Source organism: Cephus cinctus, unplaced genomic scaffold (genome assembly GCF_000341935.2).
Source record: "Cephus cinctus unplaced genomic scaffold, Ccin1 Ccin1_scaffold0114, whole genome shotgun sequence".
NCBI classification, from domain to species: Eukaryota; Metazoa; Arthropoda; class Insecta; order Hymenoptera; family Cephidae; genus Cephus; species Cephus cinctus.
This window is the reverse complement of record NW_014332849.1, coordinates 1-23,953: the sequence shown is the minus strand read 5'-3', so window position 1 is coordinate 23,953 and position 23,953 is coordinate 1. Positions and strand designations below refer to the sequence as shown.

The following is a 23,953-nucleotide window of genomic DNA, read 5'->3' as shown; positions in this document are numbered from 1 at the left end:
GGCTTACATATATTCGACTAAAGTATCCATACGCATACACAGTGTGTATATACGGACCATAGGTACCGAGCGTAAGCGGCATGGACCCGGTACGAAGAACCAGGTCTTAAGTTACAGTATAAAATTCAAAGCGGATATCAAGTACAAAATTAATTGACAGTACTCTATCGCTTAATTAATTATAAATTAATTCGGAACATTCACTTCTATCCACCGAGCTTATAACTGTACAATTAAGTAAATCCAGCATATACTTTAGGTGCAGGAAAGTCACTTGGATCTGGGTCAACTAGGTCCTTGTCTTAACCTCAAAAGTGTTTACGACTACTCGCACGTGCCACCGTTCCACATTTTGAGATTGTTCGTTAGTTCCTGATAATCACGGTCGAGTGGAACGTTGTCCAGAAGTACACGGCATCACTTGAGTACGAAGACGAAGCTTGAAGTGTCATGTAGACGTCGTGGTGGAGAAACGGACGTCGAAAGGGCTCAAAGTGGAGCACGTCGACCCTAGAAACAGAAAGTTATATACCAAGCCATCGTAAAGGTACCAAGTGTGAATTGATCTTAACCCTGCAGGGTCATGCATCGGCGGACGTGGGGAAAAAGGCCGATTTCGTGTGCACCAGTGCGTGTAAGGGCGTATGAGTGCGCAGAGCCGTAACACGTTCGCATGTCCTTGTGGCGTCCTTGCCCTCCGGTCATTCACCGCACGCAGCAGCGCCCACGCGACCTGCAGGTTTGAGTTTCAATCTGGACAGAAGGAAGAGGAGCGAGGGGACAGAGATAAAAAGAGAGAACGAGTGAGAGGTAGAGAGAGAACGACGGAGTCAAAGTTCACGAGTCAGTTGAGGGGATCCAGTGGAAGAAGCTAAATGAAGTTTTCGAGCTTCGAACCGACCTAAGCTCGATAAGTCTGGTAAGCCGGTGGCCTGCGGTCGCTGATGGTCTTCAATGAAAAACGAAACTGGTTACATTTCGTTAAAGGGGTATGTATAGATATTTATGTAACCTGGTGCGAGAGACTTGTCGAGTTGCTGGAAAAATTTATTGTCGATAGCCATGGTAGTTCTGGCTTCCAGGTTCTACCGGGTTCATGAACCGACCAGCCCGGTCGGCCCGTTGCTGGAGACTAATGTGCGACGCGTCACGAGGACTCCGGAGCCAATGAAACCGAGACGAGACACTCACTTCCTGGGAAAACGATGGTTCCTCTACGTTAAGTGCCGGGTATAAAGTTCCCGTGTAAACGAGCCCCAAGTCTTTTTCCGGGTGGCATTCCTGACGGGTCACTTTACTTATGAGATGATTATGCTGACAGTGGATGAGAGACCCTTGTCGAGCTTGATGCTGGAGGTTTAAGTGATGGATTCATCCTTTTGATTGGTTTTGGTGACATGGGCAATCGACGAGAGACTGTGGATGGAAGTGAGAAGATTATAGAAGAATACAGAAGAGAGCTTCAGGGAAGAATTAAACAAAAGACAATTTATGAACTACCTAAGGCCTAATATTTCTTTTTGTTTTTACTCTTTCTGTGCACCAGATCAGATCCGTCTGGAGAGTTAGATGCAAACAAAGTTGAGCACCTTGTAGTTAGGACTCGTGGGCCTCGTGGCATGACTGCATGAGGTATGCTGTCTCCTTGGGCCCCTGTACACAGTTCCAACCCCGTCTGCTTCCATACCTCTTGAGGCTACAGTGTTACTCTTGGGTCCAGGGTCCATGGTCCGTGGCCACGAGGAGGACCTGGTTGTTCTGCAGAATCGTGGACGCCGTGCCCTTTCTATATATGTATGTATATATACAGGGTGTTCCGAAACTACCTGACCCGGTGGGTATGGCGGTGTTCGGGAGGCTTGACTGATCACGAAAATGAGCTTCTTTTTGTCCGGAAGGTCATAGTTTTTAAATGGGAGCAGGTCAAAGTTGACCAATCAGAGGGAGGCGTCAAGAGAAACGTAGGCACCTACGAACTCTGAGTTTTCTTCCCTCGCTTTTGTTTCTCGGTGGCTTCGGGCAGGACGACGTTAGCCGAAGACATGCCTATTGGAAACAAGAAACAAGCTAGGTGCCTACATTTCTTTTGACGCCTCGTTCTGATTGGTCAACTTTGACCTGCTCCCATTTAAAAACTATGACCTTCCGGACAAAAAGAAGCTCATTTTCGTGATCAGTCAAGCCTCCCGAACACCGCCATACCCACCGGGTCAGGTAGTTTCGGAACACCCTGTATATATACATACATATATAGAAAGGGCACGGCGTCCACGATTCTGCAGAACAACCAGGTCCTCCTCGTGGCCACGGACCATGGACCCTGGACCCAAGAGTAACACTGTAGCCTCAAGAGGAGAGTAGAGAGAGAGTAGAGAGTAGAGTACAGTCGAGTGGAATGGAGTGGCGTGTCGTGGCGTCTGGCCACCGCCAACCGGCGTCCATGTGCTAGCTTGTCTTTTTGTGAGACTCGCACAAGTCTCTCCATCCACATCCACATCCACACCAACGTCCACGTCGACATCGACATCCACGGGTGCAAGACCAGAGTTGAATGCCTTGGGTACCTCCGTGGTACCTTTTGAAATCCATCCCTAGACCAGGAGTCCTATGGTCATCCCCCTGATGGCCGATACTGTAAACAACAGTGCAGCTTTAAGAGTCGCATGCAGACCTCTGTAAGCCAGGGAATGAAGGCGTCGAGACGCCGTTGGAACTTGTGCGATCTACTTGCGTTACTGAGCATCTGATTCTGGAAAAATTTACGGGAGATAACAAGATCCTGCCGAGAGCCACAAGACGATATGACAATTTTTCTTTATCGTAGTCTACTGCCTGGCTAAAGATTGTGAATAGTAGATAGGCGTGTTTACGTTTACGTAGGTCCGGTTTCGCGCGGGTAAATATGAAGTGGAAGATCGGTCGAGACTTTTTAGAAGAATCTTGTTATTACGGACAGGTTTCTGTGATTGGTCGTATTAGAAACTGATAAAGTTATCACGCGTTTATTACGGTTTTTAGATTGGCTTAAATACTGTGGCTGATTTAATTTCTTGAATATTTATGTGCTTGTATTTCTATGCGAGCGATTATATCGCAAAGCTGAGCGACATAAGCGATCGTGCAATGATTCCTTATAGGCAGAGTTAGCCGCGTGCCAGTTTTCAACGAGTGTTGCTGTAAGCTATTGCGTTACGTTGCGTTATGCATCTAGTTAGACGAAGAGGTAGCGTGGAGTTTCCTGAAAAGAAAACGAACAGACTAAAGTCGACCACGCTTTAAAGGTGGTATGCGATCATTGTTAACCGCCTTGCAATTCGCAGCTGTGTACACCAATGCAAGCTTGTGTACTTTGTCAAGAAGTATTATCATTTATTAATTATAAATTTTTTATTTCCAAAAGTGTTCGTTTTTAGCTATATTTCAAGGCGGAGTACAATATTTACATAGAACTCTATACCTATTAGTATCTATTAATTTTTGAAGTGTCCAGATCAATTCTTATTATACATAACGTTGATTGATCTGTAGTTTAAATGTTAAACAAAATTATTTTTACCATAAAAAAAGTGACTAAATTCAATACCGTACAGCGTTGGGCAAATTTGGTTTTCATACAAAGCCAGTATTCCTCGTCAAGGGGTCATAGCCTTCACAGCTTCAGTACAGTCATTGGCAAAGTATACACGCGGAGCATCAGGATTTGGCGAGTACACGAATAAGGGCTGTCAAGGATGAAGAATGATCGTTTTGAGTATAGAGTAGAAGCGAAGGTTGGGTTGGGTTAAGTCATGTGGTTGATACTCATCGTCAGAGATTTCCAAAGGATCCTCACGTGTCCTCAGGCGTCCTCCGGTATGAGAAGCACTCAGGACACCGTAGGGCGAACAGAGAGCACGGTACACAACGCTACGCCATGGCGTCGGAGTAAATAAGTCAATAAGCAAATAAGCGGCCGGTTTCCGTGGCGAAGGTGTCGCACGGCAAATACTCGTGTGGAAGGTGCGAAACTTGTCTGCGTCTGCAAATATCATAATATGCACAATCGTACTGACAGAGCAGCCAGTCGGACAAGGAGAAATGTAGCTAGACAGACAGGTAGACCTTAGGCCTTACCTACTCTTTTTGGAGGTTAAGGTGGTAGCGAGGTTTGAGGTCCTGACGATTGAGAGAGAGGAAATACATGAGAGCATCGGGAGAGAGCAAGAGAGAAATTCACAAGAGCCTGAAGACGTTCCAGTCGAAAACCAATGCCATAAAATCAGCATAAAGACCCTTAAAAAGCCTGAAAAAGTTCCAGCAGACTTTTAGATGCCTGCACAAGGTTCTGGCGGTTTGTTTGCCGAGTCACGACTTTCTTTCTTTCGTTTCTTGCTTTCTTCCTTTTTTCCCCTCTTCTTCGTCCTCTCCTCGTCCTTTCTTTCATTCCGTTTACTCTTCTACCTCTTATATCCTTCTTCTCGTACAAGAGCACTATGAGTCTGGTTGTAAACGCGTTAAGTAATTTGCTTTCTTTTTCTTTTTCTTTTCTTTTTTTTCTTACCAGAACCAGTCCGAGATTGTGCACGTGGAGTCCTCCAAGAGTCATGTTCAAATTAACGTTTGCCAAACTGACCAACGGATTCTTGTCTGTCCAAGAGGTCGCAGCTCCAGAGGAAGATCTGAGAAGAAATTCTGTACAGCGATTATTTTTTGCATTTAACTTCGTTCTCTTTGGATAAGTAAATAAAAAGTATGTTTAAAGAATAGTAACAAAATCCTCATATAAGAAATCTTCTCCAATTGTACAAATTGAATCTCGATCCGCACACGGAAGGGGAACCTACAAGAAAACCATATGTGCTTGGTCAATTAATCACGACCCGCCTAAACATCACGGCAATTGTAATAGGTTATAAATTACCTGAATTTTACAAGGCGTGACCCTTAGGGACGTCCGCGTGACCTTTTGAAACTTTGCCAATCTGTTATTTGCTGCTGTCACTGGATTCTCTTATAGACGATGATGCATTGTGTATTGTATCTTGCCATGGAGCCTAAAGGCAAATCTTTTCCTTGTAGCAATTTTATTTTCTTCAATTATGAGCTTCGCTTCCTTCCTACAATCAGTTGAACATATTCATCGAAGGGCATTATCCTTCAGCATTCTTATTACATTATAATAAATTTCACCTAATCTCCATTATTCATACATTATAACATTTACTCATGCAATTCGCAGAATGCTATTGCACAGTAGTAGCAAACAGCATTGACTATAATATGTTATTTCAAACGTCCCGCCATTACCGACGGAGCCGTGCAATCAGCAGTATAGAAAATTGATAGCAGCTTGTTAATCGACCGTACATACTTTACACATGAGGAATTGATATACTCACAGTATCCTACAGGTACATAACCTAAGAATATATACCAGTATATGTCTCACAAGATATACTATATTCTAGCTCACTGCTTACTCCCGACAACACAGATCTTATCCCAGATCGTTAATTACCCGGGTAGCTGGACACGCCGGGTACTACAACTGCTAACGTATCTATTTAATGTCAGTGCTAATTAATATCAGACTGTTCGTTCTGCTAGCGTAATCTTCGGCAACGGTGCTGTCAGCCTTTGTTTCCTTAGGCGCATCCGCCATATTCTTTTTTTACGTTTCTTGTCCATCTATAAAACTTTTCACGGCGCTCTAACGGAAAGTTCTGTTTCTTGTTTCCTTTATCCAACCTAACCCTAACCTAACCCAACCGCATATCTATCCATCTACTTAGCTACCTTTCACCACTGCTCGTTTCTAATCGCGCGCCATATCACCATATGCAAATTCCTCATAACCCTTTCGCCCGTTCCTTCACTTCCTCCACGTAGTACTAAGAACTAACGACAACCTGGTTGTCCATTACCCTGACATCTCTTGCATCGGACAAATCTCAGCTCCCGCCATTTAATTCAAACACGTCAACGTTTCAGCGACGATAAACCTCGAATGAAATGAATACTCAAGGTTCGCGTCGATCAGGAAGATAACGCGTAACCTGGACATGATCTTCGTACGAGACCCATGCGCTCTCTACGTGAAGTTTCTCATGCATACAGATCTCGCGGTTGGTCTTCTACAGGACTCAGGAAAGATTCCGTCTGCGAAACTAGCTCAGGTTCCACTATTGTTGTACGCGGAACGTAATGCCGGGGTTAATGCCGGGCATCTCAACGTGGCGGGCCTTACGAAGATCCTCCCTCGGGGCCTTAGTAAGGATCGCACGTACATCAGCAGTACTACTCTTCCAGAGAGCACTGTACCAGACATGCATCCTTGCCTTGCATGTTCCTCGTAAAGAGACCGGCAAGATTCTTACCGATTGTCAAGTGAGGAACGTAAGAGGTAGAGAAAAGGAAAAGAGAATTAAAAAATTTCCGCGCAAACCGACCATCAGGACTTCGTCCTATACGTGTGAAAAATTCGCGAGCTAGAATTCCACACTGTTTACGAAGAAGGACGGATTTAGTTCTTGGCAGTACATGCTCTGACTATAGAAACCAGCCAGGTTTTCACTCCGCGAAATCTTTGAGAAGTTGTAATCGAAGGAAATGATTCTAGAAGCTTTACTCGGTAGCCGCTGTGTCCACCTGGAATCTTTGTTTACGGCGTTTGTTTAAATTTCCTAATATTTCCATTTGAATTCGACATTTTCGTTTATTTTCAAGTTGCATCATCGCATTTCCAACGTTGCAGCCATCTGTGCTCTGATAAAGCGCGGCAAATCGGTCCGTTTAAACCGAGCGCATCCGTACGGTGGCGCGCCTAGAAGATTAGTAGTTCAAAACCACTCCGCTAGGGGAACGACGGTCTCTCTATTGTTCGTAAGCGGTGTGATTGATTCCAGTATGCCAACTTTCAACTGTCAATAGATTAGCTCCGTTTTAAGGGCACGCTTCGTACGAGTAACCAATACACGTATACTTACTATATTCACGCTACCAACTTATACTTACGCACTTATTCCTCGAGTGTCTCAATGAAGTGTGCGCTTCGAAGTTGAAGGGCCCGGATTAGAGAGCTGATTCTCTTCATATACCTACGTACATGCACTCGCATGCATAGTGCACTTCTAAATGCAGTCAGCCATGAGCGGTTGCATTCGAATAATAAAAATTCATATTCATATATCTAAGTCACGATATCCTTGATGCTTCTAACAAGTCAAGAACGACGTAAACGTTCTTATACGTAAAGCTCAGTGATTCCGAAACGGAATCTTGCCCATTCGCTTGAATAATGACAAACGGTGCAAACAACTGCATAAAGTGGGCACTTAACGTAGTCACAATAGAGAACGAGCGTTAGAGCGCAATGCGCAGAAATACTTAAGTCGCTGTCGCGACTATTATTCCGTCCAATCGTCGGCCGGGAAACGACGATACTCAAGAAAGGTCAAGTCTTTTTTAGCAGACCGAATGAGTTTAATTGCTTGCTTGACTTATTCAGTAAAAAACGAAAATAGGCGCGGACTGGTACTTACGTGAAAATGCAGCCGAGTTTCTAAAACGAGTGACATTTTCGCCAATTGTCGCTCGTCGGCAGCGCGGCTTAACGTTGCGAATTCAAAAGGTGCTGGCGGGTGTTGCGTCTCAGTGGTGCCACTTTCAATGGACGTAATATATATATATATACATAATATATATAATATATATAATATACGTAATATATATATATATATATATTTATGCATACTTAATGTAGTGGTATGCGTGCGACAGTCCTACGCATTCCGCGCGTTCGCCTTCGCCATCTATGAATCATAAATCACGACCGGAAACGACGTTATGCGTGCGCACCTTGGTACGCATTTCTCTTTCTCTCTTTCTCTATACCTTTTATATTCTATGCCGTGTGTCTGGCTTTGACGATATATGCACCACTGGCACTTTAGTATTTGAGGACTTCTCCTTGTAGTCCCCCAGGAGGACCTCTTCTCGGGATAATACGAGAGAATCCTCTTGGCTTCTTTACAGGGACTCTCACGGTAGGCCCATCAATTCCTCGGATGAATTCTTGACTTTTCGTATTTCCCGCGCCTAAATTGGCGGGAGAATTCAAATTGAACGAAAGGATATTTTGTCTGGCCGCGAACAATTTACACGTTTGAAATACTTATTGGAACGTTACCAACTGTCGTCTGGAATATTTGTGACGTTCTTTGCGTTAATTGAGAATAATATATTTTAGGTTATAGTATTCTAATTTTGTGCTAAGCCCTAGTAAACTATTTTCCTGGCACTGTCGACCCCTCAATTAATCTTCGTGGCTGTTATTGCCGAAAATCTTGGCTCCGGCTGTACCACGGTCAGTGCCAAGGGATACTTTGTATTTGAAAACGTGTCCGGTATTAACGAGGCAATAACCTCAGGCATTAAGCACTGTCCCCATTCATTCGAAATAATTGCTTCGAATTTTTCCGCGTAGTACATCGCTCATGCGTTCTATTATTAAGATTCAAAGTTCGTTACCATAAAGTTTATCAGCCAATTGTTCGTCCACTTGATTCCTGATGAGAAGTAAGTAATTTCGTGGTGAACAAAAAAATACAGTAAGAAAATGGTTACCAACAAAATTACAGAGTAGGCTGATCCAATTCTTTACTTTTTGGAAATGACGAAATTATAAAAAAAAAATTCTCACTCACTAATCTTCTTGATTTCTTATCGCGAATAAGAATTCCATTTACGCAATCACACGTTCGAAATTCCATTAGGTTCTTAAAGCATACAAACGGTATTCGCTTCTCGTTTACAAAGTCACTTGGCGTTAATCACAATTGCCACACGTTCAATTCTCAAAATAAGATTATGTAAATTTGCCTCCAAGCGTTACCAATAAATCACTCGTAGTTAAATGCGACTTTATAATCGAATCACAAATACAGGTCAAACATTCCTAAGCACATAAGGTATTATCAGGAGTAAATACTAAACAAACCCCTTTACATGGAAACTAGGTCAGACATTCCTTAAAAATGCTCAGTGCGAATAATCGATAATAGTTATATTCAAGAACAAAGAAGAATTGAAAAATTACCTTATCAATTAATAAGCTTTTGTTAATGTTACAGCAAGCCGCCTCCCCCTCTACCATCATTCCCCCCCAACCTAACCCACCAATATCGTCCATCACTGACTTCCAATAATCAACCATAAATTTTGTTATTTTTCAGAGAGCGCTGACTGCACGACGATACGTTGTCGCGAGGGTCAAACTTGTTTGACAGAGATGGGATCGGGTCATCCACGATGTGTGACCTGCACCTATCGCTGCCCACGGAAGCGAGAACGGAATCGAGAACACAACCGGGATCGGGATCGTGATCGTGATCCATCGACGTCACTTCTCTGCGCCTCCAACAACATCACATATCCGAGCTGGTGCCATATCGTTAAGGACGCCTGCGTCACGGGTTTCGTTCTGGAGACACGACACGCCGGTCCTTGCAACGCTTACGACGCGCCATTTTATGTCGGTAAGTCAGAATTTTTATGTACCTACGGGAAAAGGAAGGGCATTGGTGTAGAATTTCCGAAGGCGGAAGAAAAATGTAAAATATTTTTGTCTCCCCTTACCATTCGACTATTTAAAGATCTTGTAGTAATTTTTTGTTTGAGAATGAATTCTTTGTTATGGGGTCTTACGGAATTCTTAGGCGTCGTAAAGTTGTTACGCCACTTGGCGTCGACTTCTCGAGCTCCCACCTTTCCTCTCTTACGGCCAGACTAGTTGCTAGAAAATTTATGTCAATGGGATATTCGGACGGCAATAAACATGTCAGTCGGTCGGTCTTACACGCAGTTACGCATCCATTTGAAAAATTTATGGCTGGCGTCACGATCATTCTAACGTGGCGGTAGGGTGCAAGTGATCGCGCGCGCGTTGTGCACTGTGCCTTAATGCATTGGGCGTCGCGGTTGCGCGGGAAATATTTGGAGGGACGTTAAAAATGTCCTCGACCTCGCCAGAAATGGCTGGGAATGTCAAGATACGTTTGAGAATCTTATTACGGCGTCGTCGACGTCGTCGTTATGAGAATCCAATGTGTCTTTTAAATTAACCGGAGAAGTCTTTTTCTTTTGACTAAATAAATATTCGTTCTTCCACTTTTATGATTTGCCTATATCTCTCTGCCATTTTTTTCACAGTTTACTATTTGCGACTGTTATTGGCGACTTGTGCATCACTTTTTGATATTATGAAAACACTTCTTTTTTTTTTTTTTGTAACGGGGAATCCCAATATTCGAGTTGGTCGACTTTCTCGTTGCTATCGAAAATTCATAGCGGATGTCAGTTGCCAAGGATTCTAAATGGCGCTGGTACAAATTTAGACAGTGACGTGACCCACCTAGACTTTCATCCTAGTTTATTTAGCCTAGTTTGTTTATTGTATTAACCGGTAAGAAAATATGACAGCTTTGGTGCTGCCTTCTGGATTTTGATTCACGAAAATCATAATTTAGACGAATTTTAATGACTAATTGACAATTCTAATCTACATCCATACACGCATAAAATTTCTCACAAAGCAAATAGAATAAATTATATTTTTATTAGATCATAACAATACTTCGTAGGGTTAACGAAATAAAGCCTTTGTGGGTTTAAGAAGTAATTTCTCTTCAAGCACGACTTCACCTGTTCTACAAGACAAATATTTATGTAGATTCAATCGTCACGTAGAGTAATTTTAAAGTGAAAGAGAAATCTAACCTTAAAATTTGTTTGCACCCACGATATGTCATAGAACTTTCTCTTTGATTCAAAAATATTCTTAACGGAAGTCCTGTCTAAATAATTGTCTGCCTTGCATCTTACTTTGGTATTGACGTTTAGGACAAAATGATATTTTAAGACTTTGTGATTTTCATGAATTAAAGTCATAGCTCCTGTCCACTTCTCTTTGGCATAAACCACATTGCACCTGCTGACGCCTTCTCAATCCGTCATGACACCCACTGACCATCTTACGTAGAACCTTGATGTTTTGCAGCTCTCGATAAAGTCCAACGATATCCAAACAGTGACTCTCAAACTCATACCAACTGTTCTCAACGCACAAGTACAGTGCGTCCAAAGACTAACAATGCTTATATGTACAAATATCAATCGTAATTATACGGATGATTAACGTCGCGACGGTCTTCTTAATTTATACAAAAGTTCTAACCGACTCTGATATCATAGATAATCCAGCCTCTAAATATGTTATCATTAGCTTCCCGAGATTATATAACCTCCATTTCCCGCATTTCAACGAAATACGGAAATTTTTTATTTTTCACAATTTCCTGGAACTAGGTGATGTCTTTTATGTTTCAGAGGAAAACAACAATTCGACGAGTTACGGAGTCGATCTTGCCGATCAAGTCACGAAAATCAAGGATATCGGCCTGACTCGCAAGCTTCGAATTCGTCGTTCACTCACGTAGCGTATTTTTCTTTATTAAGCTTTATTCTCAACGTGGAACCACGAGCGTGGACGACAACGGCACAATCGGTAGGAATCGGTGAGCTTCTCAGAAACCCATCGAATGCACAGAATCATCATCTGTTGTGCTCAATTGTAGCAGCAACTTTATCGACAGTCCCGGCCGGTAAAGCGCCGAGCGTAACTGCTTTACCGACGGGGAAATGATTCGGCATGCGCACCTTAAATGAAATATGAACCGAAACGTAGCCCTTTAGATAGACGAGCAATTCGCAATAAGTTTAGTATTTATTTGACTACGAGCACTGAATCGAGCGCTGACTATTCGAAAGATCGAAGAGTATCGATCTGGATCGTTTGTGCTCTCGAGGAATCTGATATCGGTTGTGACTAATCTAAAAAAGTGTTTATTAAAAGGATCACAAAGATCGTCCAGCCACAGAGAATAAATACGATCGATCAATTCTTGATCGATCTTTCGACATTTCTTTGAGCGCCAATAGTATAATCGTCGTACTTAATTTATTTTAGTTTTACGAGTGGCCGCGTGCTACGCTACACGCTATTGCATTTGCAAACGTTCTCTCAAATTGTATAGATCTACTTTGTTCTTCGATATTCATATCTTTGACTCCATCGCACAACATATTCACACACTATATATACATATTACTCGAGCAACAAGAGTTTCCATTCTGAAACTCGTCTTGATTTAACGATACTCAAGCTTTTTTAGATGATGATGATATTAGTATTGTCGTGGATATGAAGAAAAAACCGTTGTTCGTCACGGGAATGAATGTCGACGTTATCCTACGGGCAGTGATTGCAATTTTTGAATTCTGATAAAACTATCGTAATAATCGGATGAAAATGGAATATTTTTTTCCTAAATAATGCACTTGTATTATTTATGAATATTTCTCGATGCGAAATACGTGTTCTTTGCATCCTCAATATTTCATCCGATTTTTAAAATTCCGTTTCCGGCTCGCGAAACTCCCGGAAACAAATTGGAATTCTTGTAATTATTCTTGCTCCTTAGATCGTCTAATTTGTTATACGTTGTTTTATTATTTATGTACATATAGGAGTATCCGCCATTTATTATCGAGACTGTCACTGATAAAACGATCAATTGGTAAATGACTTGCCTATAACTTTTGTGAAACCACAACGTTTTTCGTTTACGTGCAATATACATTTGAAGATGAACTTGAGCTGGATGAAGAAGCAGTGTATCATTCTTGCGCGATAATTTGCGTTTGATACGCATAGGATGCGATAAACGAAAGAGGTATGAATGTGCCATCTTTGTTTTTTGAAACTTCTTCGTTTATTCTTCTTCTTCTTAACTCTATCAAATATTTTCAACAGTTCTCAAGCGCTATCGTGCGTTCAGCATTGAACGTGCACGTAAACGATTCACAACGAAGCGCAAGTAATTTAATAATCACGCACAAATATGCGAGGTGGAAATATTATTTCATCTTTGGCTTTCTGTCGCCAGATGGCGCAGCGAGCGCGTAGTATATTAATCGAATACTCCGAGACAAACGGTAAGTATTACAATTGAAATGAACGATATCGCCGAATATCATATAAGTTTACGACAAAGATTTTAAAAAATGAAATGACATTAACACTAGAAAGCCCGAAACTTAGTATATACCTATATTGCCCAAAGCAGTCAAAATGACTGCATTGTGAAAGAATAACTAATGTGTAAAGAAATTTGTTTAAAATTAATTTTTAATATTTTTCATATTATTTACAGTTATATACTTCTATTCGACATTTCTTTCATGAATTTAGGGCGCAAAAGAAATAAAATAAACAACTTGTTAGAACAAGTATCACTGCATAAAGATTCGAATAACAAGTACTACTTTAGCTTATTGAGCAACTGCAACTTATCAAGTATGCGCCCGTGTAAAATCATATAAGTTTACGACAAAGATTTTAAAAAATGAAATGACATTAACACTAGAAAGCCCGAAACTTAGTATATACCTATATTGCCCAAAGCAGTCAAAATGACTGCATTGTGAAAGAATAACTAATGTGTAAAGAAATTTGTTTAAAATTAATTTTTAATATTTTTCATATTATTTACAGTTATATACTTCTATTCGACATTTCTTTCATGAATTTAGGGCGCAAAAGAAATAAAATAAACAACTTGTTAGAACAAGTATCACTGCATAAAGATTCGAATAACAAGTACTACTTTAGCTTATTGAGCAACTGCAACTTATCAAGTATGCGCCCAAATCGACAATTTATCATGTACTTGTATGTTATCATTTGACGATAATTGAAAAAACATGAAAATTGTTAATTCAATACAGAGCCGAACTGGTCATATAAGAAATTTACTCAATTCAATAATAAAAGTCCTTTGATTATTTAAAATATCCCAAGCAGTTAAAATGATTTCCTTGGGCAATCTAGTGTTAATGAAATTAAAAAAATTAATTGACTGAACTATACTCTACTGCATGTTCTCTACTACTCGAAAAATCATCCCTTGCAAACACACAAAGGAAATGGGTCAATACCGGAATGGGACTATGTTATCATCTTTTTCTGTTTTAATATAACAATAATGATTATGTGGGTTAATTTAACGTATCAACAGACCTAGTAGAGTCTCGGATCGTCATATCAGAAAAAATATATAAATTATAACTATATAGTATAATTAATCTGTGAAATCTCTACTAATGTAGTCCCATATCTGTATAGCTACTGACCCATTAAAGCATGTGTTTACATTTGGGACATATCATGTACCAATTTGATTCTTGCGTGTTTTCTTCGTGTCTATAGATAACGTATGAGTAGATGTATCGTATCTGAAAGAAAAGGAAAATTTGAGCGCGAAGAAAAACAATAATAAAAGTCTCTTAAATAGTTAACCAAATAATTCAAGAATTACGCGACTATTGAAATTTATCGTTATTTCGGTCTTACGAATTAGTAAGTCTCTGAGACAAAGTATTATAAAAATTAAATTGAGATACGATAAATATAGTAATAGAGAACTCAATATGAAAATGAGAAAAAAAAATATATGCGCGAGTAGACACGACCATATAGTTCCTCCACCATACGATATTACGGCATAATAGAAAATATATAAACTACTAGACGAATGTAATTGAAATCCAGTGTTATTCCGTACTGAGTGTTTAATCAAGATGTTAAACGATCAGTTCAATAAAATCGAGTTTGAGAACGGCGAGAAACGAAAAGATCAAAGGGAAGGAATTATATCATCGTAGTGCGCACAGTATTATTAAAAAAAAAAAATGCCAACTAACTAACGTACACACACTGCTCCATCGTCCCACAGTAAAACAATTCGTCGCGTATGCACGAAAACGATAGAACAGAAGAAGAAAAATGAATCTGCGTCGCCCACTACATTTCACGCTCTTAGTGGATCCGCGCGAAAACAATTCATCTTCTTGTAAATCGTTAAAGATCATCGAGCGACCGAAAAAAAGCAGTCATCGCCAATAAAATATTTGCCATTTATTTTCATGGATTAGGAAACAGTCCTGCAGCAGTATCAGTATCAACCTGAAATAAAAAAAGAACAGTCTCTTAAAACAAGATGAAAGTAATTTTGAAAGAATAAAAACGTCGCTCGCATTCGTGCGTCAGAGGAGATGATTAATGGGCGCGCATTAATGGCTAAATGTTTAAATAAAATAGACAATGCAATAAACACACGTAAATTATTATGATTACGAGTGCATGAACAATAATCATCGTCACTCTAATCGTATTCATGTGTCTCTTACCTGCGTGGCAAGGCGCACGTGCGCTTAACAATTAGTAATCGCGCGTTGTATATCAGACTGGCTGCATATCGATGGTTAGTCGTATCGATAATCGTTATTCGATAATCATTCGTTAATCTGACGCAACTTGAAAGGCTCTGTGGTCCTTGTTATTATTTATTGTAATGAAGTATTAGAAGAATTTAGAGTTCAGAAATTTTCTTAAATCTTGCAAGAAATATGTTGTGTTGGAATAATTTTGTAATTTTTTGTAACCTGACACTTTTTAGCATGAGTTTTGAAAAAAATATTTCTTTTCTATGCGTTCAGGCAAGCTCTCTGTTGCGCCAGATAGGATTACGATAGATGATTACGATTATATGTATAACTGCAGCTCTATAGATGTACTGTCCGGACGCTTCCCACCGTTCTTAGTGAAAATTGTGGGATGTTAAATGATTTAACAGCAGCATAACCTATAACCCATTCATTGATTATTTTTAGATACTGTATTAATGCTTCATCTTTTATTATTTTGTAGGTAATAAATAAATTAACTTATAGATATTCGAGCAACTACTTTAAAGACTGTGGAACATTATAGGTGTATAAATGTTTAAATAAATTATTATAACGTAATTAAAAGGAATTGCACTTGTCTCGTTATTGTACCACCTATTTATATTTTATCGTTTGGTTAAAATTAATTATGAATTAACTAGTCTGTTTTTAATTGAGAAGTTGATCGGAATAGACTCGAGGTAATTGTTAATCATGCATTACGTGGTAAGCAATTCTATTTTCGACTACTGTAACGTTGCTTCCTGCACAAACTTATTGAGTAATAGTATCTTCCTCGTACTGACCTCCAGCAGTAATAGAAAAATTAGATCATCCTACTCTGACATAACGTGGGTGTGATTTAATGAACTATAGTGATCATTAGACACAATGTTATAAAGGCAGATTAGAACAATAGCTGGCTGTTGCAATATTCATTGTATAGAATGTTGCTTGGATGCACTTTCACTGCCATCATTGAATTTAGATTTGAAATAGAGAATTATCTTGTTATCGTCAGTCGGTAAGTAAACGGCAATTTAAGGGAATTCTTTATTACCGACCGACAGCATTTAAATCATTTAATTCCTCTGAAATTCCGCTTAAAAATATGTTTTATATTTATTGGAATTTTGAATCCACTTGATTTAGCCTTAGTAGTCTCAAAGTTTTATTGAATAATTACATTGTAGATCAATTCAAATTTTGATATTAGCGCGGTTACTGTATTAGCCAACTTACTAGTTTACAGACCAATGGCCTCTTTTCAAACTGTTGCATCTTACAAATTATTACGGCATAAGCATTGTTCACTTATGGTATTATGGCGTCGCATTTACTAAATTAACTACGTAGAGTCCTTATACGAACCATTGATACTCTAACATATTTTATTTTTTCCGTACTACATTTATTATCCAGTTGGCAGCGCTATTTTCGTGTGTAGCCAATTGAAGATAGAAAAGTGATCACGTGTGGCATCACGGTGGGGGAACCAATCAGAGTGCAAGAAAAATATTTATGAAAAATTAATATTTGATTTATATATCAGGTACTAAATAATATTTAACTATTAAAATGACTATTTGTATTGATTGTATGGTAAGATACTATAATGATCTTATTTAACTATTTTAGATTCATTATTTCACTTCTTACGTCCTCTGTTGTAAGATAGGCGTGCCCCTTTATGTAGGCCATTTTGTGACGCGTTGTGCCTCAAGGTGGTTGTTCCATCAGGGGCTAATGTTTATAAGCTTTTGATATTACGATTTTATTTTCCAGGGTCAGTGTCAACGTTTTATAAACAATTATGTTCATTAGATTTTTTATTACTCCGTGATAAATACAAATAGGTTGGGATGAAGTGAAAGTTCGGCTTGTGCCAGTTGTGTCATTGTGAGAAAGTTTGAATTTAGATTAGTATACATTTGGATTTACTTATTAAGTATTATACATAGACCAGTAACAAACATGGAAGAAATTATTGGTAAGGATACGATTTATATATTATTTGAAACACAAAATCTTGTTTGCAATGTTAGATTTGACTAATCGTTGATTTATAACCTTTCTTTCAGAAATCGTTAAAGTCGAGAACACTATATTTCTTAATGGCCAAGCTTCAGAGGTCATAATTAGTATGTTTCTTGTTTTTTTTATTGTTCTGTTCATGTAGATGATTCTTTTCAGTATTCTCATTATTTTTTACATTGTGTTTCAGGCAATCCTGAAACTGATACTGTTATATTAGCAAACGAGGATGTTCAAGAAGATTTGAATGAAGGTACGCTTTTGACCGTAATATAAAATATGTTTCTTATAATATTATATACCTCTTTTTAATTATTGGATTCATTTTTATTTTTGTTTTCTCATTTTAATTAGTAGTCACTATCAATACCCAGAAAAAAACTTTGATAACGTAGTTTAGTATGTTATGTGATTTGCAGTTCTATATATTGGAAAATAACGCGTTTTAAATGTTTCTTCATTGATATGCAAATATTTGAAGTGTATATTTTTTATTTATCATACAAACATTATTTTGGCCTATAGTCTTGCCACTGACATATATGTTATATTATCTGAATTACACAACACTTATAGTATGTCAGAATATACAGATATCCAATAAATTAATTACATTTTGTTCAAGTATCTCTGTATTATGTGCATAATTATAGTACATGTAAAATATATGCTTTTTATTTTATTTAATTTACAACTTCCTTTTTAGTTCTCTCACAAAATACCCACATAATACAAATTGTGACGGATTATGAATGTGTAACTTGTCATCGTATATTTCAATCTGAAGATGTAAGTAACATTAATTTTCGTGCAACTTAGTTTAATAATTTCATAGCAGACTTATGAATCTAAAAAAAACTGTCAGTCAAGTGACCAAAAAGTAGTTCATTCTATCGTATCAAATCATTGCAAGAAGAGCATACTAAAGCTAATCATTATAACTGTTATACCTCAAAATTAATTACTGTCATTTCCTTGTACATTCAGATGCTGAAGGAACATTTAGAAGTGTGTAGAGAAGAAGATGACAGTACTGAAATATTGGAATTGCGAAGTATTGATACTTATGACTCAGAAGACGAAGCAAATGCGGATGACCCAGATGAATATCTGTTTGAAGATTCAAGCACTACTGGTATGCATTGAGTAGTATCATACTGTTATTTATTATAAAAGTGTCAATAGCTATGCCGAAAGTATTGTTCCTAACCTTAAGATATTCGTCTTACTGGTTTTATAATAGATTCTCAAAATTCAAAGAACAACAATGAGAAAGGAGTAATAAAACCAGTCCCAGACAGCCAGTGTCACTGTTGTGCCGAAGACCTTACGACTGCACACAGTGGCGGTGAATTTAAATGTCAGCATTGCAACTTGTCGTTTAAAAAGATGAGTTCCTTAGAAAGACACACGATTGTCGTTCACTGGGAAAATGATGCTATCAGTTGTACAGAATGTTCAGAGGCTTTTCCTGACAAAAAAGCCTTGGATAAGCATCGCTATACGAAACATGCGAAGACACAAAAAATTTACAAGTAAGTTTACTTTAAAGAAAAAGGCACACAAAAACAAATTTCTAATTACAACACATATCACGATTATCTTCTAATTACTCGTCTTCGCAGATGCGAACCTTGTGACATGTATTTCTCACGTAATTATCATCTAAATCGACACAAAATGCAATCTGGATGTCACGGCGAGTTGCATAACACATTTTCATGTCAAGTAAGTTTTAATTTGAAACTGATATAAAGAAAAAAAATTATTTCATTACCTACAACACGGTTCGTTCTACGTTTAATTGTTTAATCAAATTTTTATTTTTCAGGTTTGCAATAAAATTTTTACTCGCAAAGATAATTTGCGCGAGCATTTACGCACTCACGCGGGTACGCCTCAACGACAAAAGAAGCCATGTAAACATTGCCCTAAGGAATTTCATACAAACCAACAGCTCTTGATACACGAACGCATGCATACTGGGGAAAGACCCATCGAGTGCGACCTTTGTAGTAAAACATTCCTATCCACCCTGGCGATGAAGAAGCATCGCCGAGTACACACCGGAGAAAAACCATTCGAATGTAAATTTGTAAGTACAATTCATTATTAAACATATAATACAAAGATCATCATTTTAATGATCCTAATTAAGTTGCGTAGTTCGTGCATAATTATTTAGTAAAATTGTAATTATACTTCGATATGATGTGATTGCAAGCAAGCAAGCCAGACGCGGAGGACCTATTGTAAGTATATTGAAAAACTCGATTATCAAGTATATTAACTAAACTCTAGTTTATAGAGTTTGTGATGGCTTAGCAATGAAGTTCTAAGCTCTCGTTTAAAAGCCAAGTATTTTTTAAGTAAAACAAAGATCACTCCCATTACCTACGTTTACCTCAAGAATATCGCCATACGCATTAGGTCCATCAATTTTGGGTTACCCTATATGTGATACAACGAACGTAATACTGTTTTAGTGTCAAAGAAAGTTCGCAGCTCGGGAAACTTTAAATCGTCATCAGCGAACGCACACTGGCGAGAAACCCCACGTCTGCCAATACTGCGGCAAATCGTTTATTCAAGCAGCACAATTAAGAGCGCACGTGTTTCATCATACAGGAGAAAATGGATTCTACTGTGACATTTGTGGCAAGGCGTTTAATCGTAAGGCCCGTTTGAATGTGCACAAGAAATTTGTTCACGAGGGAGCAACTCCGTTCAAATGCGAAGTCTGTGAAAAGTCGTTTATGCGAAAGGAAGACCTAGCTAAGCATAAACTTCTTCACAGTGGCGTAAAACGTGAGTTTTTACTGTGCATTATGAAAAGCAGTTCATGCAATAATATTTCATATTTTTGGTTCCAGCATTTAAATGTGACAAATGTTCAAAATCATTTGCTGCCAAATCTTCTCTTCAAGCTCATATGAACACGCACAGACGGGAACCACCGCAGTCGTGTGCAGAATGCGGTCGCGCATTCATACGTCATGACTGTCTAATGCGTCACATCCGGACAAAGCATCGCGAACTCCTGGAAGATGTATTGGGCGAAGCTGAACATCGTCAGCTGCAATCGCAACTGCTTAATATTGCATCCAGCGCAGCTGCAAAGCTGAAAACTGGAAAATCCACGGCTCTGACTAATGATCAGTTGCTTAAGGCTATTGTTGAGCTTTTGACAATTCTCATTGAAGAAGACACTTTGCAGGTGCTTATTACGGCATGTTATTTGTTAAGGATTAACCCTATAGCTGTACTTGATTTGTTTTGTTATTGATAATAGTTTTTAGTTCAGAGTACGAAGGTTTCTTATACTTGTTTCATTATCAGTTATTCGGATGGCCCAGTGCACCAATTCAGGACGTCTTGGAAGCTGTTATCAGACGTTGCGGTCATCAACCAATCACCTCAGACAGCGATAAACCATTTCCTGAACGATTGAGGGAGAACGTGAAATTACTTTTTACAGTTGTCATTGAAGATGACACTGTCAAATCATTGTTAACCACTCAAACCGTTGACGAAGTCATTCAGCACGTTTTGAAGCTTTCAAAGGAGTAGACCACGTCACCTAATATGGTATGTTCAAACAAAAGACGATAATTGTTACAATTTTTTAATATTATACATGAAATCACTACGAGTACGAAGTAGCTTGTTTCATGTTTCTTCTTTCGATAAGCATTTGATATATCGTAGTAATTGGTATAGGATCTATTTATGAAACTGTGAGAATGCAATATGTTATTAATGGTGCGTTGGGTTTTGAAGATTATTTTGGAGTATCGAATGTTACATTCATGTGTTGTGGGATAACCTTGAGACGAGACTGCATAATTATGATGGAGATATGTTAATTTTTTATGAAAAGATCATTGTATTTTTAAACTTAATTATTATATCAATGACATTTTGATTGTAGAGGAGAAAAGTAAGCAGGACGAATTGTGTGGAAAACAGTTATTTGAATGCCTTAAGAAAAAAGAGTTTATGGAGTTTGCGTACTGTTTTGGATTCTAATCTTGAGAGAAGAGGTTAAGAAGTCAGTGGTGAAAAATACTTTTTAACGAATAACTTAATTCTTTATATTTCCTTTGGTACCAAACGATATTAGAAATTGTTCATGAATTAGTTAGCTGAAGGAATGTAAATAATAATACTATATAGATCCCTTTCATGTAGTAATTATGGTTTGATTTCTTAAAAACAATTATTTTACAAAGCCCTGATAGCTTGCAAAGACGCTATTACTTTAATGGATTGTATAAAGATAAAAAGAATTCAAGATGAATACTTATTTTATCTTCTGTTTCGGAGTCTTATGCGTACAGATTCATATTCAAGCATAGTACTCATGTTATGAGTAATATATTATAATTTGGCGTTAAAGCATTATTTGTTTTTGTAAGCCATAGATATTACTTTGATTGTAACAGTACTGCAAAATATTAACTTAACGTCACTCTTATTGTTATACGGCGCGTGGACAAAATTCTCTTAACTTTTTATAATGATTGAAAGAAAAACGAATTACGAATCTTATAATACCAATATGCGTTTTATAAACACTATTAGTACTATTATTTGACTAATTATTTTTGCAAGGGGATAATTTTGTGGTTTGATTGATTACAACTTGTATAGTTAATTTCTCAGATATAATTAAGGAAAGATTAGTATAACTCTTTGGGTTTTTATAATATACTGGGTTATTGCTATTCCACATACACACATATGATATAATTTAATATTATATGTCTATTCACCCAATATGTTAAAATAGATACAAAATAGGTATCGCATATGTTCTATCAATGCAACATATTACCCTTGGAATTGAGTATTATAGATAATGCAATTAAGCATTTACAATAAAGAGGCAAGATTATCAAAACAAGCGGTTTCTAATATTCCTTTTGAGAAACAATAATTCGTATTAAGATTGTAATCAACTTTTATTAATAAAGATTTTTTTGTGTTACAATCTGACACATTCAACTCGTTTCTATTTATATATTTTATAAAGGTGGAAGTGTATTAATTACATATGCTGTGTATATTAAAGGTTATATGGAGGAACTCAAAAAGCGAGAAAAATAAAGGGAAGCGTAAATTAATATAGCTAAAACAATTAATAATTTATTCCTTTATAATATACATATGATAATTAGTTTTCTAATACAATGTCTTGGTATAGACCGATGGGTATAGCTATGTAGATTTCTGTTTTCACTTTTCCTCTTTACCAATTGCCCATGCACTTTTAATCGACTTTCCAATGCCAGGTCCATTGTAGACAAGAACAAGAAGTCCTGCGAGTGTTGCAGCAGAGATTAGATTTAGAAGGAAGTTTAAGACTTTTGGCAGAAGAGTTCCAACAACTGCAGGTCTAGCGTAGTCGAGAATCAGTGCTTCCAATCCCCTAGTGTGTATATATAATATATATTATTTTCTATAAACTTAAATGAATCTTAGTTAATTAGTAGATCAGAAACAAAAGGGAACTTAAATTCCTTACCAATGACTATGCATAACAAGAAGTATACCAAATAGACCATCAACTATAGCATTCTCCAAAATGATACAAGCAGGGAGTAATCCAATAAAGGATGCTGCAATTGTTCTTTCCAGCTGCCACAGACGGACGTGATCTCCAACAGTACTTGCTAATCGCGACTGATTTGCAATCATCGGCATTGATGAAATCTACTCATACAAAATGTCCAATTTACTTTTAAAGGTTCTACAAAACTGATAAATTATTTTTGTGTGTCGCTGAATAGTCATTGGGTGCCAAACCTGTGGTAAATTCCTTTTAAAACCATCTTTTACAGAAGATGTCATTGTGTTATATTTGGCATCGCTGAGAATTAAAGCTGGTCTAAAAAGTTCAGCAGGTATGCAACTTCTAGCAAAGGACAACTGGCCTTGTTTAACAAATGCTGCTGCAATAAAAATATTGATTGTCTCATATAACAAAAAACTATAGCACACCATACTAAGAATTATAAACTTTCTATATAAACATTATTCAAAAAGTGGAGACTGTAATAAGACATTTGGATGAAAATATTTTTTTCAAATTATATAATCAGAAATTTCTTCATAACCTCATATTTCTGAAAAATAGTAACTGCTAATTTACCAGGCAGATGTCTGATGCTTCGCATAAGATGAAAGCTAGCCATTTTTATAATGATTCTTCAAATTAAATTATCCAAAAATAATTTGATTTCAAATTGGCTAATTCAAACTTTATTCACTGCAACAAAATTAGTACGAAACCACAACCGTAGTAAATTTCTATGACAGCTGTTCTTCATCATAGACTGTAAGATAACCAAGATACAACACAGAGATGAACAGGGAGATGTACAACGCTACGATTTTAGGCAACGGCAAAATCATGGCGCTAAATCATAGCGGTGAGTCTGGGAGTAGGATTTTGTGATCATCGCCTCCGTCGACAACGCAAACACCATCGTAGCCGAGCTAAACGTGAATACGAACGTGTAGCTTGGCGGCCAGAGGTTCTCAGCTACTCACCGCTGGTTCCCAAAGCAACCCTTAGAACGAGACCGGGAAC

General features: G+C 37.9%; 3 protein-coding genes and 2 long non-coding RNA genes across 16 annotated transcripts in view; 2 read left to right on the top strand and 3 right to left on the bottom strand.

The window, feature by feature from the left end:
- Window positions 1-12,693, top strand: part of LOC107274825 (follistatin-A) — a 29,661-nt gene extending 16,968 nt beyond the window's left edge. For all 4 annotated transcript variants that reach the window (XM_015754379.2, XM_015754376.2, XM_025079702.1 and 1 more), the window contains 2 exons: window positions 9,213-9,515; window positions 11,365-12,693. In XM_015754379.2, coding sequence (XP_015609865.1) covers window positions 9,213-9,515; window positions 11,365-11,474 — 413 coding nt within the window. In that variant the 3' untranslated portion in view covers window positions 11,475-12,693. The remainder of the gene's footprint in view (window positions 1-9,212; window positions 9,516-11,364) is intronic.
- On the bottom strand, window positions 323-4,635 carry LOC112493623. Of its 4 annotated transcripts, none has more exons than XR_003058078.1 (3): window positions 2,247-4,537; window positions 1,192-1,675; window positions 323-510 (listed from the first exon to the last, which is right to left on the bottom strand). It is a non-coding gene; the product is annotated as an uncharacterized LOC112493623 (long non-coding RNA). The 4 variants fall into 4 exon arrangements; XR_003058076.1 differs by lacking the exon at window positions 323-510 and adding an exon at window positions 4,541-4,635 and having other exon boundaries at window positions 635-1,675; window positions 2,247-4,478; XR_003058079.1 differs by lacking the exon at window positions 323-510 and having other exon boundaries at window positions 635-1,675; window positions 2,247-3,238; window positions 3,584-4,537.
- LOC112493624 lies at window positions 4,707-6,268 on the bottom strand. Its single transcript, XR_003058083.1, has 3 exons — window positions 5,379-6,268; window positions 4,901-5,096; window positions 4,707-4,819 (listed from the first exon to the last, which is right to left on the bottom strand). It is a non-coding gene; the product is annotated as an uncharacterized LOC112493624 (long non-coding RNA).
- A 4,320-nt stretch (window positions 12,694-17,013) lies between the features above and the next one.
- On the top strand, window positions 17,014-23,850 carry LOC107274832 (zinc finger protein 25). Of its 5 annotated transcripts, none has more exons than XM_025092084.1 (13): window positions 17,014-17,314; window positions 17,406-17,465; window positions 17,549-17,611; window positions 18,065-18,147; window positions 18,346-18,493; window positions 18,602-18,893; window positions 18,984-19,086; window positions 19,190-19,453; window positions 19,587-19,610; window positions 19,845-20,166; window positions 20,232-20,575; window positions 20,698-20,946; window positions 23,696-23,850. In XM_025092084.1, the coding sequence occupies exons 1-12, from the start codon at window positions 17,299-17,301 to the stop codon at window positions 20,926-20,928; spliced, it is 1,950 nt and encodes a 649-aa protein (XP_024947852.1). In that variant the 5' UTR covers window positions 17,014-17,298; the 3' UTR covers window positions 20,929-20,946; window positions 23,696-23,850. The 5 variants fall into 5 exon arrangements, with proteins under 5 accessions (XP_024947852.1, XP_024947851.1, XP_024947850.1 ...); XM_025092083.1 differs by lacking the exon at window positions 23,696-23,850 and adding an exon at window positions 21,290-22,356; XM_025092082.1 differs by lacking the exon at window positions 23,696-23,850 and having other exon boundaries at window positions 20,698-22,356.
- LOC107274833 (succinate dehydrogenase [ubiquinone] cytochrome b small subunit, mitochondrial) lies at window positions 22,481-23,701 on the bottom strand. 2 transcript variants are annotated; one of them, XM_015754387.2, is made up of 4 exons: window positions 23,513-23,701; window positions 23,167-23,312; window positions 22,886-23,073; window positions 22,481-22,789 (listed from the first exon to the last, which is right to left on the bottom strand). In XM_015754387.2, the coding sequence occupies exons 1-4, from the start codon at window positions 23,553-23,555 to the stop codon at window positions 22,597-22,599; spliced, it is 570 nt and encodes a 189-aa protein (XP_015609873.1). In that variant the 5' UTR covers window positions 23,556-23,701; the 3' UTR covers window positions 22,481-22,596. The 2 variants fall into 2 exon arrangements, with proteins under 2 accessions (XP_015609873.1, XP_015609874.1); XM_015754388.2 differs by having other exon boundaries at window positions 23,167-23,309.
- Window positions 23,851-23,953: the final 103 nt, after the last annotated feature.